Here is a 23,431-nt window from a genome sequence, read left to right on the forward strand (position 1 = left end):
ACCAAAGTGCTCTATCCCTCCTCTCCTCAGCTGGACAGTGGAGGGAAAATACAACCAAGGCTCCTAGATCAAGATAAGAACAGGGAGACCATCATCACCCATTGCTGGCACAGTCAAAACAGACTTCAATTAGGGAAATTGGCTTAATTTATTACCAGTCAGGGCAGAGTAGGATATTGAGAAATGAAACCAAATCTTGAGACAGCTTCCCTCCCTTCTTCCGAGGCTTAACTTCACTCTGGATTTCCTCAGCAGTGCAGGTGAATGGGAAATGGTGGTTGCAGCCAGTCTATCACGTATTTCTCTGCCCTCTCTCCTCCTCAGGGAGAGAGCTCCTCACACTCTTCCTCTGCTCCAGCGTGGGGTCCCTCCAACAGGAGACAGTCCTTCACAAACTTCTCTTCCTTCTCATGGGATGTAGCTCTTCACACACTGCTCCAGCATGGTCCTTCCCTCAGGGTGCAGTCCTTCAGGAACACACTGCTCCAGAGTGGGTCCTCCATGGGGTCACCTGTTCTGTCAGCAAACCTGCTCCCTGCGGGCTCCTCTCCCCACGGGGCCACAGCTCCTGCCAGGGCCCTGCTCCAGCACAGGTTTCCCACAGGGCCACAGCCCCCTTCAGGCCCGCTCCAGTGTGGGGTCCTCCAGAGGCTGCAGTTGGATCTCTGTTCCTCTATGGACCTCCACGGACTGGAGGGTCCCATCCTGCCTCCCCATGGGCTGCGCCTCGGGCTGCAGGGGAATCTCTGCTCCAGTGCCTGGAGCGCTTCCCGCCGCTCCTCCTGCCCTGGCCGCAGCGTCAGCCCGGCTGCTCCTCTCACATACTCTCACTCCTCTTTCCCAGTAGCTGTTGTCCAGCAGTATTTTCCCTTCTTAAACCTGTTATCCCAGAGGTGCTGCCACCATTGCTGGTGGGCTCAGCCTTGGTCAGCAGCGAGTCCATCCAGGAGCTGTCTGGAATTGGCTCTGTGGGACACGGGGGAGGCTTCTGGAGGCATCTCACAGGTGCCAGCTAGTATCCACACCACTACTAACACTTGGCCATGCACACCCAATACAGTAATATGCACTGAAATAAAGGTTTTCCAAAACACCCATTAAACAACATGAAATTAAAAATATGCTGATGTGAGATTATGCTTGTGACAGCCTCATAGATATTTCAAAATGGCTGCATTTAGACTCCCTACAGATGTTGTATCTTCATGAATACAGTGAGACATCTGAATAATTTAAGAGAGTGTTGTCAGTAGCAAGTGTCACACAAAGTAACTGGAAGGAAAATTTTCTTCACTTAGTGATGATAAAAATGCATGCAAATCAATGTCTATTTAATACACAGCTTTAAATATGAAACAATAGGTTATTACTGTGACAGGAAATCAAAAAGTGTTTTTATTATGTCTTTATCACCTCATTTATTTCATATATAGGAACTCTGTAATCTATACCTCTATAATTCTCACAGAAAAATAATTATGTAAGTACATTGGAATTTGCACATAGGGAGCATTTCTTACCTATTTGGCTTACACTTTCAAACTGGAGAGCAAATGTAAATCTGTATCAGATTCTTACAGGAGTTTTGAGGTTTCAAATTTAGTGCTTTCAAAATGCAAACCATTGAAAAAGAGCTCTAAGCAGTAAGATTATTCTGGCTGAAATTAACCCTGCAAAATACTTTTCTCTCTTGTCTAATAAATATTTTATAAAAAACCTGAAACTATATGCAAGTGCAGTCATATTTACCCAGTAAGCATGAGAACCAAGTGATATTCTGCCTATTTATTGATTAATTGATGAGAGATTCATTTCAATTATATTACCTTTTGGTTTTTTGTTGTGTTTTTTGTTTTGTTTTTTTTTTTATTCCAACAGCTTACCCGGGAGTTAAAATGGTGAGTGAAAGTCATCATGAGGCCCTGGCAGCACCGCCAGCGACCACAGTAGCAGCAGCCCCTCCAAGTAACGTCACCGAGCCAGCCAGTCCGGGAGGAGGGGGAGGAAAAGAAGATGCATTTTCTAAGCTAAAAGAGAAGTTCATGAATGAACTGAACAAAATTCCACGTAAGTAAAACTTGATTGATGAAGAGGCTTCTTTTCACAGACTAGATTTAATTTAACATTTTCTTCTTTGACATTTATTTAGACACCGTACTAAATGTTTTCTAGCCAAAGCTCGAAAAATCACAGGATTAAACTGGAACTGTAAGTTCCTCAAAGTTAACTGAAGTAGAAAAAAAAATAGAGTCTGACTCAAATTTAATTTATATCTATTCTTGAGATGTCAAATTAGTTTGGTAATCTTTGTGGATTAATTACTGCTGAATCATTAAAACTGAAACTAGAGAACCTCACTGTTACTGTGGGGCCAATAAGTAAAATCTTTCCTATCAGTAATACTTAAGGTTTCATGTCTATGACAAATGTGTGTGGCCATATTACCTTAAAGCCATATTTGGCCAGAACTCACACATATTGAGAAAACAAGCAAACTTTGAATCTTTGGAGATCAGAAAATGTAGAAAGAAATGTGAAAATTGAGTTTTAACAAGAAAATAGCTAATACATCTGTAATGTATGAAGACAGGTGTGCTTTTTCTACTAGTTATTCTAGTGGATCAGGCACTGAATGCTTTTTGCACAAGTTCATGTACCTATGCCAAAAACTTAAAAGTATAAATGTATATTTCTGTGAAGTTAATGAAACTAAAGTCAACAGATTTGACAGAGTTCTTTTGGTGCTGCAAAATGTTGACTCAAAGTTGAGGTCTCAATTTGTTCACATAAAAAAAAAATACAAGCATTAACTTTGTTCTGTTGTTTCTGATACTTGGGTTCTTGAATCTGATATGTTTTACTATAGATACCTTGGTATCAAATATAGAACTAATTCAGTATTGTCAATGGCATTTCATATAATACAGAAAAAATCTTTTTTGACAGAAAAATTACCAAATGCTACCAGCAGATCATTTTGGCACTTTTATAGACAAGAAGGTGAAGGCTCTGTGTGTGTGTGTTGTAGTGGCAAGCATTAGAGAGTCCTTCAATCTTTAATTAAACTTCTTCTTTACAAGAAGAAGTAAATGTGAAATATTTCCAGGGAAGTATTTTAACTTATTTACATATTATATGTAAGAATTTTCACTTTTAGAAGGCTATCCTTTGTGTAAGGAAATATTCTGTGACTGATAAAGTCAAATCACAAATTAGAATAATAATTGATTTCTTTATCACTAAATGGATCTTGGCAATGTGGCAGATGCAGTTTTTTGTAAAACTGATAACAAGCAGCTTTGCTCTGTCATTCAAAATTCCCACTTGCAAGGATTAAGGTGTAATAGAGGTAAGAAGATCATGTTTTGGTGTTTTGGCCATTATTTTGGTGATTTTGTGCAGTCCATACTGAAATGAAATTGTCTGATGATGTCATGGTAAAACAAAACTAAAGAATAAAAATACAAAAATAGAAGAATAAAATATTAAAAAAAAGAGGAAAAATTAAAAGACAAGCCACTGGGGGGAAAAGGTCAAAATTTGAAACATTTGTCTTGTAATTTTTGTTTCAACATGCTATGTAAATAATGTAGATAAGACATTTATGTAAATATCCTCTTATTTTTAAACTTTGATTTAAACTTCACAAAGGCATGAATGGCTTCCAGTATAAGGAACTCTGTAACTGGTAGCTGTAGCTACCAATTGTAGCTGTAATTGGTAGCAAAAAATTTGTAGATAGAGAGAAATTTGGAATGCTCTGCTGCGTACTTCTTTAAAACCAAAATGAAAACAAGTGGAAAGTCCAATCTGGAGAATATTTTCAAGCGGAACTAAAACTTTTATTATCTCTTCATGAAAGAAAAAGGCCCTACATAATGAAGGTGCTTACTTAGAATTGTGCATTAGGTCATAAGACAAATCTTATGAAATACATAATATTATTTATAAAATATAGTACTTCATGCTGATGGTGACACCAGAACTATCATATTATCATACCATACTACCATCTGACATTATCTTACCAGAACTATATTGCCTCCATCTTAGAAATCTGGTCTCTTATCCAAGATCATGCAGTAATGTTGTCTTGGAAAAATGAATGTAAGGTAGTCACAAATTCCATGCCAATTATCTGCTCTTATTATAGAGGCTGCAGATGTGATTGGATCTTCTCAGGATTTCTATCGAATGCTGGAGCTATTTAGTACTGTGTTCTGCTGTACTGGGGGTGGGGGGTTGCCATTTCAAGAAGAAAGCCGAGTGTTCATTCTATTACAGAGGAGCAAGGGACTTGTGTGGAGGCATTTTTGAAATACTAAATATGAATTCATGCCATTGACATGTTTGAGCATTTTATATTCCAGATAACTTCCTTTTGCCCATTTTCCTCAATAATAAATCCTACAAGAATGGACCACATTACACACAGATCTGCATGTATTTTTAATTTATAAACTAACATAAATACAAAAGAAGTAAGTTTAATTAGACTGACTACAGAATATTGGGGACAGGAGGGCAGAGGAGACCTAATTTCCCTGTTGGAAGATTAAGCATTTTCTCATGAGTTGTTTAATTTATACTAGTGGAGAGATGTCAGCGTGATGTTTTCAGCCTATTACAAAAAAATTTAATTGTGATAGAAAAGTTCTCAAGACTTACCTCTTACAGCTGGCTGCAAATTTTTTTAGAATCTGTCTTAAAACAGAGCAGTATGTAAATTCGTACAAACCAAATTATTTGTATAGTGCTTTTTTGGGAATTTCATGCTGTGTGAGAGAGAAGAAATATGGCACTTGGAAGTCTAAGAACATTCTCAATGCCATGGACCAGGTTTTTCCTCCAGTAGATTCAAACTGAAGGCCTGATTTGAGTCTAACACATGAGAGTGGGATGTCACAGTCAGCAAGTTCTTTAATCTTTTCACATGAGGGACAAGCCTCTTTTTTAGTTCATGTGCTGTATCATTTTTGCTTCCTAAGTTCTCATGTTCATCCCCACATGACAGGAAAGACTTTGAAATCTCAATATTTGTTATGAGAGGACCTTTTTTTTAGTGCTCTGTTGTTTATGTGTGAGATAAATAATTAAATGTTTCAGTTGCCTCTGCCTAAGATGTCTGCAGATGGAAAATTAGCCGTCATGATTTAGTGGGTGTATATATAATAAAATAAAGTGTTGTGAAAAAGCTCACCTGCAATCAACTTTTGAGTGAAAAAAGGTCAAGCCATAGTAAGGCCTAATTTATGTAATCTTCTCTTTCTGTTTTATCTTAGAAATTATATAGTAACATGATATAGTCATGCTTATATTTAAAGAAAAGAAATGACAATATTCTAATCAGGGAATGCATGGTACCAGAAATAAGGGTACATCAAACTACTGGTCCAGCTGAATAAATACTGTTCCTTCCATGTAACTTACACTAGAAGTTTTTTTTAAATACTAGGTTTTGTGGAACACATAGATGTCAGAAGTTAAATAGTCTAGACATACCAGCTAACTAAAAATATCGGAATTTCCATTAAAAGTCCACTTTGCAAAACCACAAGATACAAAGATATTTGAATTAATGCAATTTAAATTATGCTGGTGGTTTTTTCTGTGATGTGTGTACCAGATAAATCTTACTTTAAAAAAAAATTAAAAAAAAAAAAAATAATTCAAGAGAAGAATTCAAAAGATTAATTCAATTCTTGATTTGTATCTCTTTGAAATAGAACATGCATCACATTTTGTGACAGGAGAACATAGGTTTCCAAAAGCACACAAATCATTCAGAATGGCAATGTCCTAACATACATTTCACTCTGGATAAAGCAAGTGGGATAATTTTATTACAATGAGTCATACAATTAAAGTGCAAGAACCCAGTAAGTTACTGAGGCATAACTGTGAGGAATTTTTTTCTCCGTTATGTAAAACCCTGCATTTTGGTTGTCAGTGGCTGATTTGCATAATCACAGTACAGTCGTTTTTCCATAACTGAACTGTGTATAAATGTCACTCTAACTTAATTGATTCTTAAACTTTCAATCCCTATTTACCTTTAATCTGCAGAATTTTTAATCTGTTTACCAGAAGGTGAAAAAAGGCACCATCTCTGCTTTTACATTTTGCATTTTAAATATAGTAAATCCAACAACTGAAAAGGGGGAAACAGAGCAGATAAAACAACATTCACTCTTCTGAAAACAAAATGCATTAGAAGATTATATAAGAGATATCAGTTCTTTCCTTCTTCCTTCTCAGTGCTCTTACATCTAGATCTTTGTCTACAGGCTAGGAAAATATCTGCCTTACATTTACAGTAAGTGTGTTGTAACAAGACTGTGGTAATGGCAGCAACAGCTTTTGCATGGAGACTTTAGATGTCAAGATAATGATACTAAGCATACACAAATAAAAATTTATATAAATTGCCATTAGTTTACTTAATAATTTTAAAATCAAAGTGATGTTGATGTGTTTTCTAATGGCACATTCCTGTATGAACAGGAGACCTCGTTCTGCCAGTAAACAAGACAGCAAAAATCCAATAAAATTCCAGCATACATCTGATTGAATAGTGATGTGCTGTTAATGCTCATGGTAAAATCTGGAACAGCTATAATAGCTGATTGCATTGAATCCAGGATAGGGTCATTACCTCTGTAGTAGAAAGATATTGCATATTTCCAATGCTCTTTGCTGTCTTACATTGTAATTATATAAAAAGTTACATTTCTATACAAACCATATTCTGAAATATTTGGCTGACTTGCCACTCCATTTGGCCTCAGTAGCTGATGCTCAAAAGCCCAGCTTGTACAACTGACTGATAATCCTCCAAAACCAGAAGCTCAAATCTCTCTGATAATTCAGATTAAAACCTGATGTTCTGTGCAGACTTGTTTCACATTCTGTTTGCAGAAAAAGTTTTATTTCCCTCTCCTTGGACTAATGAATAACTGTCGAAACAAAATGGGACTGGAGGCTGCAGAGAGAACTGTAACAAAAAATGTGAACATAACTGTAAGACTTGGTTCTGGTTTAATTCTAAATAATGTTTTAGTAAGATGACTGCCAAGTTGTGGATATATTTGAGTAATTTAGCAAATAAAGTAATTCTGGATTTATATATTTAGCCATTTAAGTCAAAATTGCATCATTCAGCAGTCATCTTAGACAGATCTCATTATTTCTTTCTCCCTGCTGGTCTCTGCTATTTTGCCCTTCTGCCGTTCTTGATTGACCAGCTGAGGTGTATGAAGAGTGCTTATTGCCCTCTATAAATGACAGTAAAGTTAATTTCTTAATTTTTCATTCGGATGTGGCGTCAAGATTATCAGGGAGTGAATACCAGATTATGCCTGTTATTAGAAAATTGAGGGTTTTGTTCATGGGGTCTTTCTGAAACTTAATTTTTGTAAGCTGACAGCTTGATCATTTGCAGAAAATTAATTCATTAGGCTTTTCCTAGTGGTTCCCGGGGCACAGGGAAGGAGGAGATGGCACGTTATTTTCTAAGTTCATAAGAAAGATACAAAATGCTGATAATAGAATGCTTTCAGATTTAGAAACTGGATTAATAGTGTAGGCATACAATAAAATCAGAATAAAGTTTGCAGGAATAGCTATGATTTATATTTTCACAGCACATGCCAGTGTTAGTCATTGCCTAGTATCTTAGGTTAGCCAGAAAAAATTGAGTTTCTGCTTCAGAGATCATCTTGAGTAGTAGCTGACTGCCTGTAGAAATGAGGACTGTGTATACATATGTTTATATGTGTACACACATAGATTTATCAAAACAAGCAGAGTTCTCAGCTTAGGAACAGTCAGACTCTGGCAAGCTCCATTTAGGTATCGTGGCAAAGAATGTTTGTATGGAGAGATTCAGAGAAGATACAGAAGTTTCTTGATATTCAGGGAAGTACAAAGAACAGTGCTGGAGGAAGTGGGACAGCATGAATTCAACTCTTCTTGTCTCCCTGTCATAAAATCATTCATAGCTCCTCATGCTAAGCAAATACATTCAGCTTTATATTGCAGAAGAAACAGGGAAAATCAGAAATAAGAATTTATTTTGGAACACAGAAGCACAAGAAAGACCTATTACAGTACAATATTATATAGGAGAAAATATTATTTGCAAATGGAGCAATTTAAATGCAAATATCAGATTACTTTATTTTCTCCCTGAACCCCCCAGTCCCAGAGTATAGATGAGAACTTCATCACTTATTTTTTAATGTTAAATAAAATTTCTGGATCTCCTGCTGATAGGGAAAGCCTTGAAAATACTGTCTACACACACCCAGAAGACACAAATATCATGAGACAAAAACAGTTCAACTCTGTTATTTTATAAATTCTTAATATGAAAATGCTGTGATTATTTCTAGAGTCCAGCATATTTTGATTGCCTTAAATGAGGAATCCTGAAAATACAGTGTTTAAATCCCAAATGTCTAAATAGATACTGAGGGGTGGAAGAATGGAAGTAAAAACCCATGAAGCAGATGAAAATGCTTGGCTGGAAGGAATAGTGTGTGGTCTGAGATCCCACTGAGTTATACTCCATCAATATTTTAATGATTGATTCTGTCATGCAGAGTTTATTTAATTTTTTACATTATTGCAGTTTACAGTCTATGAGTTATTTTCATATGCCTTGTGATAGGCTCCCCTTAACATGTCCTCTTCTTAAACTCCTGGGTTCATGACAGCTGCCAATTTGATCCTCATACAGGACTGAGAGAGGAACCTCAGGCTGTTGGAAGTACAGGCTGCTCTAGCGTGACCTAGAAGTGCTGCCGCTGCAGACTGGAGCTGGATCAAGCACTGGCAAGCACACATGCTTTCCAGGAGATTACATAAAATCATTAAATGGTTTTGGTTGGAAGGGACCTTAAAGATCATGTAGTGGGAAAACCCCAGCCATGGGCAGGGAAATAATCTCCTCCAATAAAAGCAAACTCAACCCGTCCATCTGACACACTTAGGTCAAAGGGCTTCCCTGTTCCTACTCTGGCCATTGTCTTGGCTTCTTGGACAAGCCAAGGAGGAAAGGAGAAATCAGAAGAGCAGATTCATACAGCTGGAACCAGAGCAGCAGCTGCCGCACTCTCTATCCCCAGCATAGGGTGAGCCTGTCACATGCTAAACCCATATCCTTCTCTGCATCACCTTGAGAATGCACTGGCCTGCCAGAAAGGAAAGGCTGTCTCTAAGGCAGTAGTACTGGGAAAGTAAACTCAGTGTCAAACAGAATTATACAGTATTGATTGCATGTGTCTGGAACACCCTTTTCAGCAACAGCAGTTGGCTTTGAGTTGTATAATCTGAAAGAAAGGGAAGGAGAAGCAAGTTCTCCTATAAAACACATGATGCTGAAAACATTTCAGCAAAATATAAGAAAACAAAAACCCACATTTAGATTAACTTTCAAGGCCAATGGGATGAAATTCATCCATAGCAAAAACAGAGTCGAGCACCTACCTTTCTTTTGGTGATGACATTTTAACAAGGGGTGTCAGACTACCCCCAGGGGTCTCCTCTAGCACATCACTGTGATTATTATTTTATATGTTACAACTACTCTGGTAGGTATTTTATTGCACTATAGATATGTCAAGTTGTGCTAGTGCCTTATAAATGGACTAGAGGATTCAATTTACAAGCAGAAAACTGAACATGGTTGCTGGCTTACCTTCAGTTCTGGCAATGTATCTTAAAGTTTCATTACTTTATGTGAGAGAAAGTGCACTAGAATTGTGTTCACCTGCATAAAAGAAACACAATCTTTGTTAGCTTTTTTCTAACTTACCTGCATAGAAAGTGCCTACAGAATTACACATTATCAGTTATAATTGTTTGTAATCTTGCTGTAAAAATAAGAGTTCATGGAACAACTGTTCTGAATTTAAAACTGAGAATACATTTAAAGATTGATTTTCAGCAATATATGGCATAAGGTATAAAAAGTGCCTGTGACTGTGATTAGTGGATTTTCTTTTAAAAAATATGGTTTAAATGCACAGAAAAAATACAGGAATTGTTAAGATTTATATTCCATCCTTACCTCAGCCACTTGTGCCTAGGCACTGCAGCAAACTAGAAGATACTCTCTCATATTTTTATGAGAACCAAGAGTAGATAATGCCACTGCTATTCAGAAGGCTCGTTGTAAGTTGGCACAGCTGAAGAACAGAATGCCATTTGTGTTGTTATTGTTGTTATTGTTTTGTTCTGCTTAGAACTAGGTGAGTTTGCTGCTGAGAATTGCCCAAAAGAAAGCCTCCTCTGAAGGTTTAATATGGCATTTTTTATGTGTTTAGCATTTTTTAAAAGACACAAGAATGCCTTTACTTGTATATGAATTAAAATTCCCTGGTCATCAGTGCTGTATGCCAAGGTGGGTGAAAAACTAAGACACTTACCACCAAGAGGAGCTCTCAGGAATACTGTAGGTACACAGCATCGTTTCATGCTTTCATTTTATCTTTCTTAGTCTTGGCTTTTATGTCAAGCAAGCTCCTGAATGGTTCTAGATCTGGATATCACTACTGCTTCCAGAACATGCAGCCACTTAGCAAGAGCTATGGAAGTGACCTCAAATATTCAAAAGAATCTTGGTATGGGAGGACTTTGCTCTGACTCCATAGAAAAGCTGTAGTGCTGAACTTGAATAACTGCCTTATGAAGGCTGAATTCCAGCTGGCAGCTGAACAAGCCATCTGCCTACTCCTGTGCATATTTCAGAATCTGAATCTACTCTTAATTACCAAATTCAGCAAGAGCTCCCTAATTCGCTCACAGCCCCTGTATCATGTGGGGGCATGTTTCAGTACTGTAGCTGGCACTGCTTTCCTATTGCAGTGAGAGCCACCAAAATGAAAGATGAAGTTTATCATTTTAGATCGGAAAGGAATTTCCACCCACATCTTAAAAAGGAGCTCCAGAAATTATTAGGCTTTCTACACTTAGCTTTTAAGAATCAGACTCTAGTAGTTGAATTTACAGATCTAAGTTAAAAGTGTTTGCCCTCTTCAGAATGACACAGAAATAGGTTTATCCAGAAGGAAAAACTGGTCTCTGCAATACACCACATACTTTGATATCTAGAAAGATCTCTAGGTTAAGCCCTTTTAACAGAGAGATTCAGACCTGATTTCTCTCACTTGGAGAGCAATTGTTTCAGTCTCTTCTAGCAATATACAATCTGATGAAGAGTAAGAGAACTCACTGGACTAGAGGCCTGGCTGGAGGACAGCATATGCATTTTGTTATGAAATGCCTTTGGACAAAATGAGCAAATAACACCAGGTATTTAAGGTCCCTTGCACTTAAACAAATGCCTCACACAAGGTTACAGAATATGACAACATGAGTCCCACATTTCATTCTTAGCTGTTCCTGTAGGAAAGGCAGATCCAAGTATTCCAGCTTCATCCCTTGGTTTCCTTTAGGCTCAGGAAGACCTGAGGCTCAGGTATTTTAGGCTGCAGCCTGAACAATACTCCTGAGTCTTGGCTGGCAGCTCCTATATTGTCAGTTTGGAGAGCCACACTAACCATCTCTTTGACACAAGGGAGTAGGGGTGTCAGCTCCTTGAAGGGGAAGGAGAAGGAAGAAGGGGTATGTGAAACCTGGTGAGCTGCCAGTTTGTTTGGAAGTCATTTCTACACAAGAAGACTCTTCTCTCCTAGACCTCTGTCAGGACCATAACCCATTTAGCTGTAGCCCAATGGGGAGGAAACCTCCAGGACTAGGACAGGAATCCGATTTTTATTTTTTTTAACTGGAAACAATATTTAGAGAGGAAATACATTTTTCACATAGTCAACAATGTTCAATAATTTTACACTTTTCATGTATATGCTTTTATGGTCCTTTCTTCCTTGCCAGATTTCAATGGATTTTCTATTTTCTTTCTCTGTCGTTTCATTTATGTATTTATTAACACTTTTCTCTTAGCCAGAACTCACATGAAAAATCATCATAAGCAAAATACTTGTTAATCCAGCATTCAGTCTTGTTTGTTCTTTAGGTATCAAACTCACATTTCCTCTCAAAAGAGCTATTTTATCATGTTTCCTAAGACCTCAGGACACAATTTTCATCAAGCACGTGCTTTAGGCTGGAATATGGCATTTCAGCTCTCAGCCATGGAGTCAGTTGTTTTGTTTTTCTGTTTGTTCACATATGCCATGGGTACAAATTTACTTGCACCGTGAGCAAGAGGAGGACATACAAAGATAAGGCAAGCTTACTATTCATAAACTTCAGCCTAGTATAGCATTTTAGATTACAAGTCAGTGATAATGATCACTTTAAAGGAAACTATTCCAGAATACCAGTTTCTAAATTTGCTTGTCTCATAAAATATTTATTGATGAGTTTTAAGTCTTAGGACAGTGAGGTGGCCAGGACAGTGGGGAATAGTATGATGGGTGGAGAGGACCGGTGGACAAAAAACACTCTCTGAACTCAGAGCATAGTGATAACATAGTATGAAGAAATGTCAGCATTGACTTGACTATTCTGAAACAGCCATGCATTTATTTAACAGTGACTGTACAAAAATACTCCTCCACGATGCTCTTCTTGATATAAATATAGGCATGCAAGAGGAATATGTATAGGAAGAGACAAAATGGAAAAGAGAAACTAATTACAACAATCTCTTCTCTATTCGGTTAATGCATGAACTGAAGTGTTTAAACTATGGAACATCCTCGATTTTCAACAGCTCATTTTTGCTAGGAACCTACTGACAACTAGGCTTTCATTCTGCAGAATGCACAGATCTGTCCAACATCACTACTAGATCTCAGAAAACTGTCTTATGATTTTGTAATGATAATGACAAGAAACATTTTATTCTATTGAACCAAATATTTATCCTGGTAATTCCTGTTAGAAGAAGAACAGAAAATATATCCTCTTTAAAAACAAACAGCCAAACTCCTAAGTTGTGTCCCAATTACATAAAATAATTAGTGATACCAAATCCCTAAAGGCATAGCAAAGCTAGCTGAACCCTGCAGTGCAGCAAAACTACAAATTGGTGAACAAATTTTTTCTTGTTTTCAAGTCTTTTTGCTTGACTGACCTGCACCTCTCCTGTAAATAACTTAAAAGACAATAGGATTGCATTCTTACTTGATAGAGCCATCCAGTAAGCATAGCATGGGTATGCAGGCTGAGTCCAGGTATTTGAATGCTGCACAGCAAGTTTTAGAATCTCAAAAGGTTTCATCTGGTAAAGTATTTAAATGTGTACTAACCTTTAAGCTCCTGAATGGTGCATCAAATTAAATTTGTTACCCATAAGTGGTTTGGAGGATCAAAATTATAAATAACATTTCTAATGCATCCTGTAATTTACCTGATGAACTGCTACATGGATTCTTATTTTAATGTAAATTATTTTTACTTTTGCTATGGTTATTTTAGTGTAAAATATTTACTTTATTAAAAGTTTCTAACTCTACAAGTAATGTAATTTTAGAGACGTGTCACATATATAGTGGTAGCAGCAAATTTCTTTTCAGACCTTCATAAATACCAGTGTAATTCTTTTACCTTCCATTTGATTTTAGGGGCCTGCGTGCTGAGAGTTGTACCCACTTTTCACGTGGCCTATTATCACAGGGCACATTTTCATGATTGTTGTCAAAAAAGAGCATTTAGGACAGTTGTTTAGTTTAAATGATCAGTAGAGTGCTACTTTGAGATCATTTGGGAAGGGGACACACACACTGAAATTTTCCAATGGAAGCCGTTGGAAGAATGTAATTACCTCACTTGGGACTTGAGCCAACCCAGCAAACATCCAATTTCCACAGATGTGATTGAGGTTGTTTCTATTTAGTTTAATGAGAGTTGGATGGGGCTGTAAGGCATTACAATCTTTTAGGGAAAATCCCAGGGGATCTCTTATCACCAAAAAAGCTGAGGATGTTAGTTTTATGTTTCCCCCAAAGTACAGCAGCCCTTGCATCAGCGTGTCACCACTGCTGTTCCCCAGCATTACTGGCTCAGGGGGAAGCAGGCCACCATGGTGCCACTTTCTGTGCCTGAGAGGGATTCAGGATACTGGCAGATGATGTTATTTAGCTTCCTTCTGCGTTTAGGTCATCCATGAGTGTTCAGTTGCTCAGTTCAGTTGTTTGGTGGATGTGCTGGAGTCTGTAGCAATGAGCAAGGAGTGGATGTGATGCTTCACTAATTCCTCCCTCTTTTCAGCATTGAGTGGCACTCAGAAGCATTTCAAAGTTGGCATCAGACAGTTACAGGGTTCAAGATTTTTTCACTGACTGGACCCCAGCAGTGCTTTGGCCCTTACAGGCAAAATTACAGTATTGTCTCCAATGGTACTGATAGTGCCTCTGTTTGGGCAGACTTCTGTAATCTTCCCTCGGGTATCAGGGGAATCAAAGTGCTAGGAGCATACTTTGTATCAGTCCTATCTGCTAAGGTGGATCCCTTTTCATAGATTGGCAGATGTTTCAATGTCTCTGTGTTTCAAAGTTGATTTTACTTTGCTTTGGTTTTTGTAAGAGATGAAGACAAGCTCTAATATACTTACATCAACATAGGACTAAAATAAATAAATATTGTTGGGGTGTGGCCTTACCATCCAGTTCTCAGACGTAACTTAATAGTCCTGAATTTTCAGGATGTTTTATTACAGAAGTTTGTTACTCATACAGCATTGTCATCATGTGAGTTGGGAGGCAGTAGCAGACTGAAGTGTCAGTGAACTGATACAGCAAAGCAATGCTGATACTTCCTGCCTTCCCACAATATTTTATGAGGCAAGGAAAAGAAAGGGTCTGTACTGACATTTTGGGAGTAGAGGACTGAGAGCTATAAAATATCTCCGTTCCTGTCCTGATGCTAGGTAAATGTAAAATTGCCTTTTCCAGAAGAGAGTAATAATCAGTAATATCTCCAAGGTGCAGCATTTGCTTCCACCAGACAGGTGAGCATTAATGACAGTCAGTGTATGTCTTCACAATCTCCACATCAATATGTCTGATACTCTGAAATTACTATTGCAGAGCATGTTGGCAGGATGTATGACTTGTAAGTATTAGAGGTCACATCTGTGGTCTGAAAGTAAATGATACGCAATTTGTGACTTAGATCTCCAGTTCTTCTCAGTCTCTTTCATCTACTGCCTCTTTTCCTTCCTTTTTCCTAGTTCACTCGTCACACAGCATCTTCTCATCTAATTTACACCTCCTGCCTCTCCAGAAAAAAAGCACAGTTTTGCCTGTGACTTATGTGGAGAATACCATTACAGGAGGAAGGAGACTTAAAGCCTCTGAAATGTTTTTTTGACAATATGGCTTAGAGGCCTAAGAGGCTAGTCTCTGCTCTGTTTTCTAGGCTGTCTGCCATAGGATACTTTTGATGATAAAGAATAAATGTAAACCAATATTTGTCTACTTTTCCCTCTACTTCACACAAAGCTTGCTAAGAAGGACTGAAAAACTTTCAGCTAACATTGTAGCAAGGCAAACTGAATACTGATGTGTATTTTTTGGTAGCTTCAGGACTAATGTACAGAAGTTAAAAATAAATGTACAAATGTTATAAGGAAAGGACCAGCTATTTTTTGCTTGAGACTAAGAGGGTTCCTGTAAGGGTAGTTCTTTATTCCTTGAATATGCTGAATGTTCCTGCACTGAACCATAATCTAGAAATCTCACATCCCTGCTCAAGCGTTTTCTAACTGCTGCTAGTTGCACACTACTAGTTGGACAAAAAACATTTTCAGAAGGACAGACAGAAAGTGTTGTGTATGACCCTGCGATGTCACTGACAGTCAGCAAAATCATGTACGACCTCAGATAAGGATCAACAATTGAGACAAGCCAGGATAAATTGTAGTATGGCCAAGTTTAGAGAGAAGCCAAAGGAAAATTGGTTGCAGTGCTGGCTCACAGGAGGTTGTTCCCAGGCAGGAGCTGGCTCAACTTGAAGGCGTGTGAGGCCAATTAAATAACTCCTAGCCACTTGTGAGGGGCATGTCTGTCAGAGCCTGCTTTCATGAAGGGATAAAAAGGGCTATTGATCAAAAAATACAGTCTTCACGTTTGCCATAGTTAAAATACTATGACTAGAGAGTTCTTGAGTAAGTTTATTTTGGGGTGGTATTTTGATCTCTTCAGTGTGGTTGAGTTTTTGGAAGCCACTGCAGAGATAGTAGATCTCTGAGCCATTGGCAGTGAGGTAAATGGCATTTAGCTTTGCTCCAGGGAAGGATTTATTCTTTCATCAAGTGTCACCTCTACCATTATGTGCCTGAATAAATATAACTAGCTTTGCTTACCTTAGTGGTGTCTCCTGGGACAGCACTGCCAACATAAATTATTTATGATTTGAGATGGATTTAATACTAGTCACGGCAGAAAAAAATACTACCTTCCAGAAACGCTGCCTATTGCAGGTGACAGAGACAAAAAACTTTATCTTTATTAAGGGACTATTTTTCACCATAACAATAAAATCTATTAGCTTCTTACTACCTCTGCCAACTGCACTTCCCATGTAGTATAGTGTTCTTGTATGTAGGCACAACTTTGGCTCTGAAGCTCCACTGAAAAGGAATATTAATGAGGACTTCCTTTCCCTCACCTCAAGGACAGGTGCCTCATCACCTAGCTGATCCAGACATTTGGGACAAGTCAGATTAGAAAGAGTCATCTCAAAATAAGCAGAAATTAGCTTCTGGTTTCTGGAAGCCTTTTTTGAGATTTCACCCAGCATACCCTAATTTTGCTGTATTGTAGAGTAATATGCTAATGTCAGCAATCAGAAAGTAAGGCAAATTTTGGCAGATTTCTTTCTGAGATAATTTTGTCAAGACAATATTATTTTCTTTCATTCCTTAGTTATTAAAATTATTGGAAAGACAGCACAAAGTTAAGATTCAAATTTTATTAAGTGTGGTGGTGCTCACCAATATAGTTGACTTGAAGTCTAGAAGTAAGAAGCTTTACATCAGATGTCCTATCTTTTAAAAATAATCTCTATCTTACTGTATCTTGTGTCTTTACTCTTTTTTACCATATATGAATTACCTTTCTATATTGTGGTGGCTTAAAACTCTGTGCTGATTTAAAGACAATTTATAGGTTGCTGAGCCCATGATAAAGCCTTCATATATTATAAAAGCAGGTTGTCTTATGAATACTGTACACTGAGTGAACACAAGAAATGTGAGATCAAAGTAATACAAGAGTAAAAATAAAGATAGTAAAAACAATGAATAATTACTAATTAGTAAACTAAATAATGCATTAAAAGAGTAAAAAGGTAAATGCAGTGTCTTTATTGTGATGTAGTTACAGCCACGTGTATGTGCCACACTCTAAAAGCTCCAAACTGCATTGAAATCAAAATATATAAAGGTATATAAAAATATATTTTAAAAATACATAAATTATAACGTATTTTAAAATCCTAAAGTATTTGACAGTTCCTTTTCCATTCCTTGGGCAATGTATGGTACCATGATAAAACCACCAAATCACAGAATTGTTTAGGTTGGAAAAGACCTCTAAGATCATCAAGTCCTACCTTTGACCAATCTCCATCTTGTCAACTAAACCCTAGCACTAAGTGCCATGTTATTTCTTCAAGACTTCCAGGGGTGGTGATTCCACCACCTCCCTGGGCAGCCCCTTCCAATGCTTGACAGCCCTTTCAGTGAAAAAATTCTTCCTGATGTCCTGAACCTCCCCTGGCTCAACCTGAGGCCATTTCCTCTTGCCATATTCTCGTGATCTGGGAGAAGAGGCCAACCTTCACCTGGCTGCAGCCTCCTTTTAGGTAGTTGTAGAGAGTGATAGGGCCTCTCCTGAGCCTCCTTTCAGCAGATTGAACAACCTCAGCTTCCTCAGCCACTCCTCACTGGACTTGTGTTCCAGACCCTTCAGCAGCCTGGTTGCCTTTCTCTCCAGCGTCTCAGTGTCTTACTTGACTTGAAGTGAGGGACTCAAAAAAGAACACAGCTGTGGCCTGTGGTCTCACTGGTGCAATACATCAAGAAACATCATGAAATATATCAAGAAACTCATAAACTACATTATGAAATTCGTCAAGTTCTCTCGTATAAAGTTAAACGCTTTTTATTTTCAACTTTTCTTCATGTTATATGTTTAGGGAAAAAAAACCCTCTTTATTTTAGAAGTGTCTGTTACCCTGAGGCTTTTTAGTGTAGTGTATGGTGCTGCTAACCTTCAGTGGACATATTCACAGAGGGGAATATTCATTCAGTTGCATGCGCCTCTATGACAACCTGTGCAACACAAACCTCACCTTAATGCAGGTTTTGTGTTGTGAAAAATGCCTTTTTCAAGCTTCTAAAATGAAGTAAATTTCACACTGGGATATAGAAAAATACCATGAAAATTACTACTTGATTAGTAATTTCACTCTGAAAATTAGTTATGACTTAGCAAAGTATCCCTTTTCTATAAATCACCATACTTATCTTTCCTAGGAATGCTCTCACAAACATGCAGTGCTTTTTCCCTGTGTATTAGTAAGTTCTCCCCAAGACATAATTCTACAAACATTGTTCAGTGTAGTTTTGCTGAAATTAATGTAACTATTTATAACTGGAAAGACTCAAATTGCAGCTCTACTTACCAGGCAGCAAAGAAAATTACTTTAATGGGCCATTTTGAAAACTTTCCATCATTTATGATTTCTTTTTCCTAACAGAGCCCTCTGTGTATGTTTTTTCAAACAGCAAACTCAATTTTCACTATGGGATTTACTTGTCATATCTATTGCTCTTTTACCTGGAATTTGTATTTTCATTCTTGGAGCTAGTGGCACTACAGTGGGGCTGAAGAAGAAAAGGGAAATGCCAATTGCTGTCACCAATTTTATTTTGTAATAGGAAGAGTTGCTAAGGCACTGACAGGAGATGAGGAAGAACGTGGCTTGCATCTTAGCTGAACTAATTTAAACCCATGTATCTCACCCCACAGAGAAGAGAGACCCTCTAGCCTGAAGGTTAGACTGCATGGAGAATGCATTACTCATCTGTCTCACTGAGGGTGGCACAGAAATCCTCCGTGGGAGAGCCAGGGACTCAAAAACACTGTTCTGTGGGAGAAGTGGCTTAGCCTCTGGCTTATATGGGGTAAATAGCTCACTGGGTAGGGTTCCAGCCGAGGAAAGAGAAATTTTCAGAGCTCTACTCTCAGGCCTATTTTCATTTTTCACACAGTGAATATTTCATCTAAAATGGTTGGAAGACTCAATTTGCTGACCGACCTCTAGGAGAGTATCATATCCTCAGTATAGTTTTTGCATGCTCTCATTCCATTAATCTGTTCTAACACAAAGTGTGGCCTGATATGGAGAATTATCCACGAATATAGAGCCATGCCTGTCCCACGGAACGAAGGACATATTGGAATTCAACATTTTATGGATATTAATATGGATGTTTAACATTTTGTTAATCTGGTGAGCCTTGAAAAAGGATTAGAAAAGAGGATAAACTATGAGATCTGGGGAGCCTCTTTACTAGGCATGGATTCAGATTCCTGCCAAGCACCATACGTTTCTCTCTTTGGCTTTCAACAAACATAGTTACTTTAGGTTGTACTAGGTCAAGATAGTTCTCTATTATCTATAATATTATCTGTTTCTCTAAGGTGGGACTGCAGAGTATTTTTTACTACTAGAATACCATATAGAAGTCTGTTGTGATAACAGTTTCTTTTCATCGGGATTTGTCCTCCTTTGACCGTCTTTCCTGTGACTGTAGCTGGTTTCCACATTTTAAGACACTTTTGCAACATGAGATTTCTAACCTGAATTTTTTGAGAGGAGAAGACATGTTTTGTTACCTTGTTGCCATTTTAGATCTCAGAATAGAATAGCTTAGAATAGTTTATGGCAGAATTTCAGTTGAGAACAGTAAGTTTTCTTACTGGATACAATATCTGTGGAATGTTTATTTGCCAGGGGAAAAAATATTTTAAAAGGAATTGCTAGACAGGACAAAGTTTTGATGATGCCTGATTTTGCTGTGAACAACTCACATCAGTAATGTAACACATTTGCAAAAGTTTTTTTTTTTGTAGAATTCTCCTTAATAAGTGAGGCTAAAGGATGACTTATGGCTTCAAGCTTTTTTATTTTTTCTAGCTGTATCGTTTTGCATAATGAAATGATTGCTTCCGTGTGGCCTCCATTGCTGTTGTGCTGTATCTATGGATACATTATCACTGCCTCTCTGAGTGAACAATTCCAAAGCAGCCATGGAGAATTTATTTGCTGATTACTCACCTGCTATTAAAGGGGTTCCAAATGAAGTGAAATGGCAGACGCACTGGCTCTTGGAAGCTCTGTCCAACTATAAAAGGAATTCTCTGTGTTCTCTGCAGTGCTCAAGCAGCTTTGCAGATGCACCATATTTAATTAGATTAGTTTTAATTAGACTGCAGATGCAAAGTTGCATCTCTGTATCACTGTTAGTCTTTTTTGAAGCACTTTCAGCCAATAACAAACCACTATCTCATTTGCATTAATTTAAATGTGTTAAGCTGGAATAATCACTAGGGAAGAACATATATAACTTAGAGATAAATCTGTTATTGTCCTGTGGCACCATATGTAGAAAATGAAGTAGCCTAAGAGACAATCATGCAAGGAAAGAGAAAAAGGAAAATACACTGAAGAATTAATTCACTCTTGAATAAATCTTGCTGAGATTCCATTTACACTTATTTAAATTCCTTTAGAGCACTTAGTTTCCAAGGCAATCTTTGCAAGCTTTGAGCTTTATTGATTGCTCATCTACCATTAATGTTTATTTTCTTTATCATCTTTTTATTTTAATTTCTTCATGCTTCACAGAGTCCATTTTCTTTTGCTGCTTTTTCCTTTCTGTTCCAAGCTTAACTCAGTTCTGAGGAGGCAGAGGATTAATTGTTCATTACCGGTGGTGCTATAGGTTTGAAAGAATGGTTGATCAGCTATTGCAAAGTTCTTACTAAGAGAGAGCTTTTTTAGTTAATGGCAGAGTACTTGCCAGAGGAATTGGAAACCTGAGACAGAAAACTCACTGGACAGAAGTCATCAGAAAAACACCCCTGATTTCAGCAGACTGACTTTTAATTCCAGAAGTGATTATTTTTCCTAGGTATTCCCTGGCATTCCTTTCCAATTTTTTTTCCTCTTTCTGGCCAAACCACAGGTTAATCGCTTCAAATCCATTAAAAATGTATTTATATAGAGACAGTAGCAAGAACTCTGCTGTGTGCTTCTAATGTTAAGGTTTGATGATTTTTTTCCAATCTCTTTGATTAGCAGCAATGAAATTAATCCAGTAAGAAGAATAGGGTTTAATTAAATGATTTTAGTAAGCAGGATGAACTCTTGATAACGAGGGGGTGTCGTGGCTTTTAAATAACTGTAAGAAAATGTGTTCGTCAAGAGTAGCTGCTAAGGTTGGCTGTAAATACTGAAGCAAAATATTACTAGAGTGAAAAATTTATTTTGTAATTAAATGTATGCCACGTCTCAGGAGAGGAGTGTATGCAGGGTGTGGTGTTAAATTCATTGCTCTCGAGGTTTAGTAGCATTCTTTGTGATCTTTAAGCCTGCTGGCTTCCCATTTTTAAAAGGAACATAACACTGTTCTCTGATTATGCAACTAACAAATCATTCAGAAAGCAATTCAAAGATAAGCAGTGAACATGGAGTGGTGTCAACCAGAGGACTGTAAATTCAAGCCTAGTATAGAACTTTAGAGTCAGACTCGGCTGTTTTCTGTGGCAAAATCAAACAAGAATGGCTAGTAATTGACTTTCAGACCTGGCATATGGTTCCATTTCCTATTCTCTTCCCAATTAGAAGAAGCCATGACGTTTCAGCATTGAATTTTCAACGTGCCCTTACAGGAGCACTTCACTTAATGCAAAAGATCTGGTCTGGACACACTTGAAGGATCAATCTGTGCTGAGCACAATCAGGGTCAATAGGATGAGGGAAGGATGCTTCTTCTGTGAACTAAGCTTGTACAACTAGATCCCGTAAGAGATGTAAGTGCCCAGAATGTGTCTGCTTTTCATTTGGGCAGCATAAGGCAGAACTGACACCTAATGCAGATAATCAAAGGTGGAGTCTGGTACTGAGAGAGGGAATTTATTTATTTCTGTCATATCCAGGAAGAATGACTGACATAATGTGAGAAAACCTGCAGCCTGCATTTAGTATTACATTGCTGGCCTTCAGACACAGCACAGGTGGGAGTCATGGGGTCTCAGAACAATGAAAAGCCTCCCAGGCTGGCTGTTCAGCAGCAGGCCAGGTGCAGGGATTTAAAATGGAGATTTTTCATCTGAAATCCCTAACACATCTCAGAGCAACGGACTGGTTCACCTGTCCACTTAACAGTGGGGAATTAAAATATCCCTTTGAAGCACAGATACCTACAGTCCTAGTTTTGGGTGAATAAGGGTAGGAGTAAAAAAGATTGGGTGTTCTGATATTAAACTGGTAGTGCAGATCAGCACTCTTTATATATATGAACTTTATGTATTAATCTTATGGTTGGAGTGTTCCTCCAGGAAATGGAGAGACTTAGATTAAATTCCTTCATCCAGCCAGAAGTTTTAATTTATGGCAGCACTTCTAACTCATGCTGTAAGTCATGGCATTGTGTAGGAAATAATTCAAACTATAGGCCAAAATCAGAAGGGAGAACAGATTTCTGGTTCCCATTATCAATATTGCTGAATTTTAGAATCAACAACAATCACCAAATAAAATGCAGAAGTTGAAGAGAAATCTTCTTTTCGTGATTCTTCTGCTATCCTTTGCATAGTCATACTTCCCCTCTACATAATTTTTTTAAATGTCTGATCAAAATAGTAGGTGAGATTTTTAGGGAGAGTTGTTCTCTGAAGTGACACACTGATAGCTGTTTTCGCTTGACAAGTCTACCAAAAAAGTAGTGGTACAGACTAGCTCTATTAATCCACACTGTACAAGAACGTGTTGTGCTGTCCTTCAGAATGATATGTGAGCTATAAAACAGTCTTTCCCAGGCTTTTTTCAGATCCCCATCATCTGAATGTGAAACTAAAACTATCAGTTTGGGTTACAGCTATAACAGTTATAACACACTCTCATGGCCCAGCTGAATACAAGGCCTGACTAGAGCTCATGTAAACTAACTATTTAGTCTAATTAGCAGAAGGCTAAAGCACAGTATGAAAGAAAACATATTCCAGGGGTGCTGAATTATGAACTTCTAACATTCTTAGGTAGGCAAAATGAGAAGTATAGCGGCAGTGAGGAGTGTGTTATACGTGTACCTTACAGAAGTAAAGATGAATGAAAAAAGAAACTGTAGCATGTACGAAATATGGATTAAGGCATCAAATGCAGTCTT

The 23,431-nt window shown here is 37.7% G+C and overlaps 1 protein-coding gene across 3 annotated transcripts in view; it reads left to right on the forward strand.

Annotated features, from left to right (window-relative positions):
• Positions 1–23,431, forward strand: part of SYT1 (synaptotagmin 1) — a 339,396-nt gene that overhangs the window by 211,748 nt on the left and 104,217 nt on the right. Inside the window, exon 4 of one of the 3 annotated variants that reach the window (XM_066319213.1) lies at positions 1,879–2,067. In XM_066319213.1, coding sequence (XP_066175310.1) covers positions 1,896–2,067 — 172 coding nt within the window. In that variant the 5' untranslated portion in view covers positions 1,879–1,895. Of the gene's footprint in view, positions 1–1,826; positions 2,068–23,431 lie in introns of those variants that run through there. The other 2 variants (XM_066319211.1, XM_066319212.1) reach the window with 2 other exon arrangements.

Source organism: Sylvia atricapilla, chromosome 5, assembly GCF_009819655.1.
Source record: "Sylvia atricapilla isolate bSylAtr1 chromosome 5, bSylAtr1.pri, whole genome shotgun sequence".
NCBI lineage: Eukaryota > Metazoa > Chordata > Aves > Passeriformes > Sylviidae > Sylvia > Sylvia atricapilla.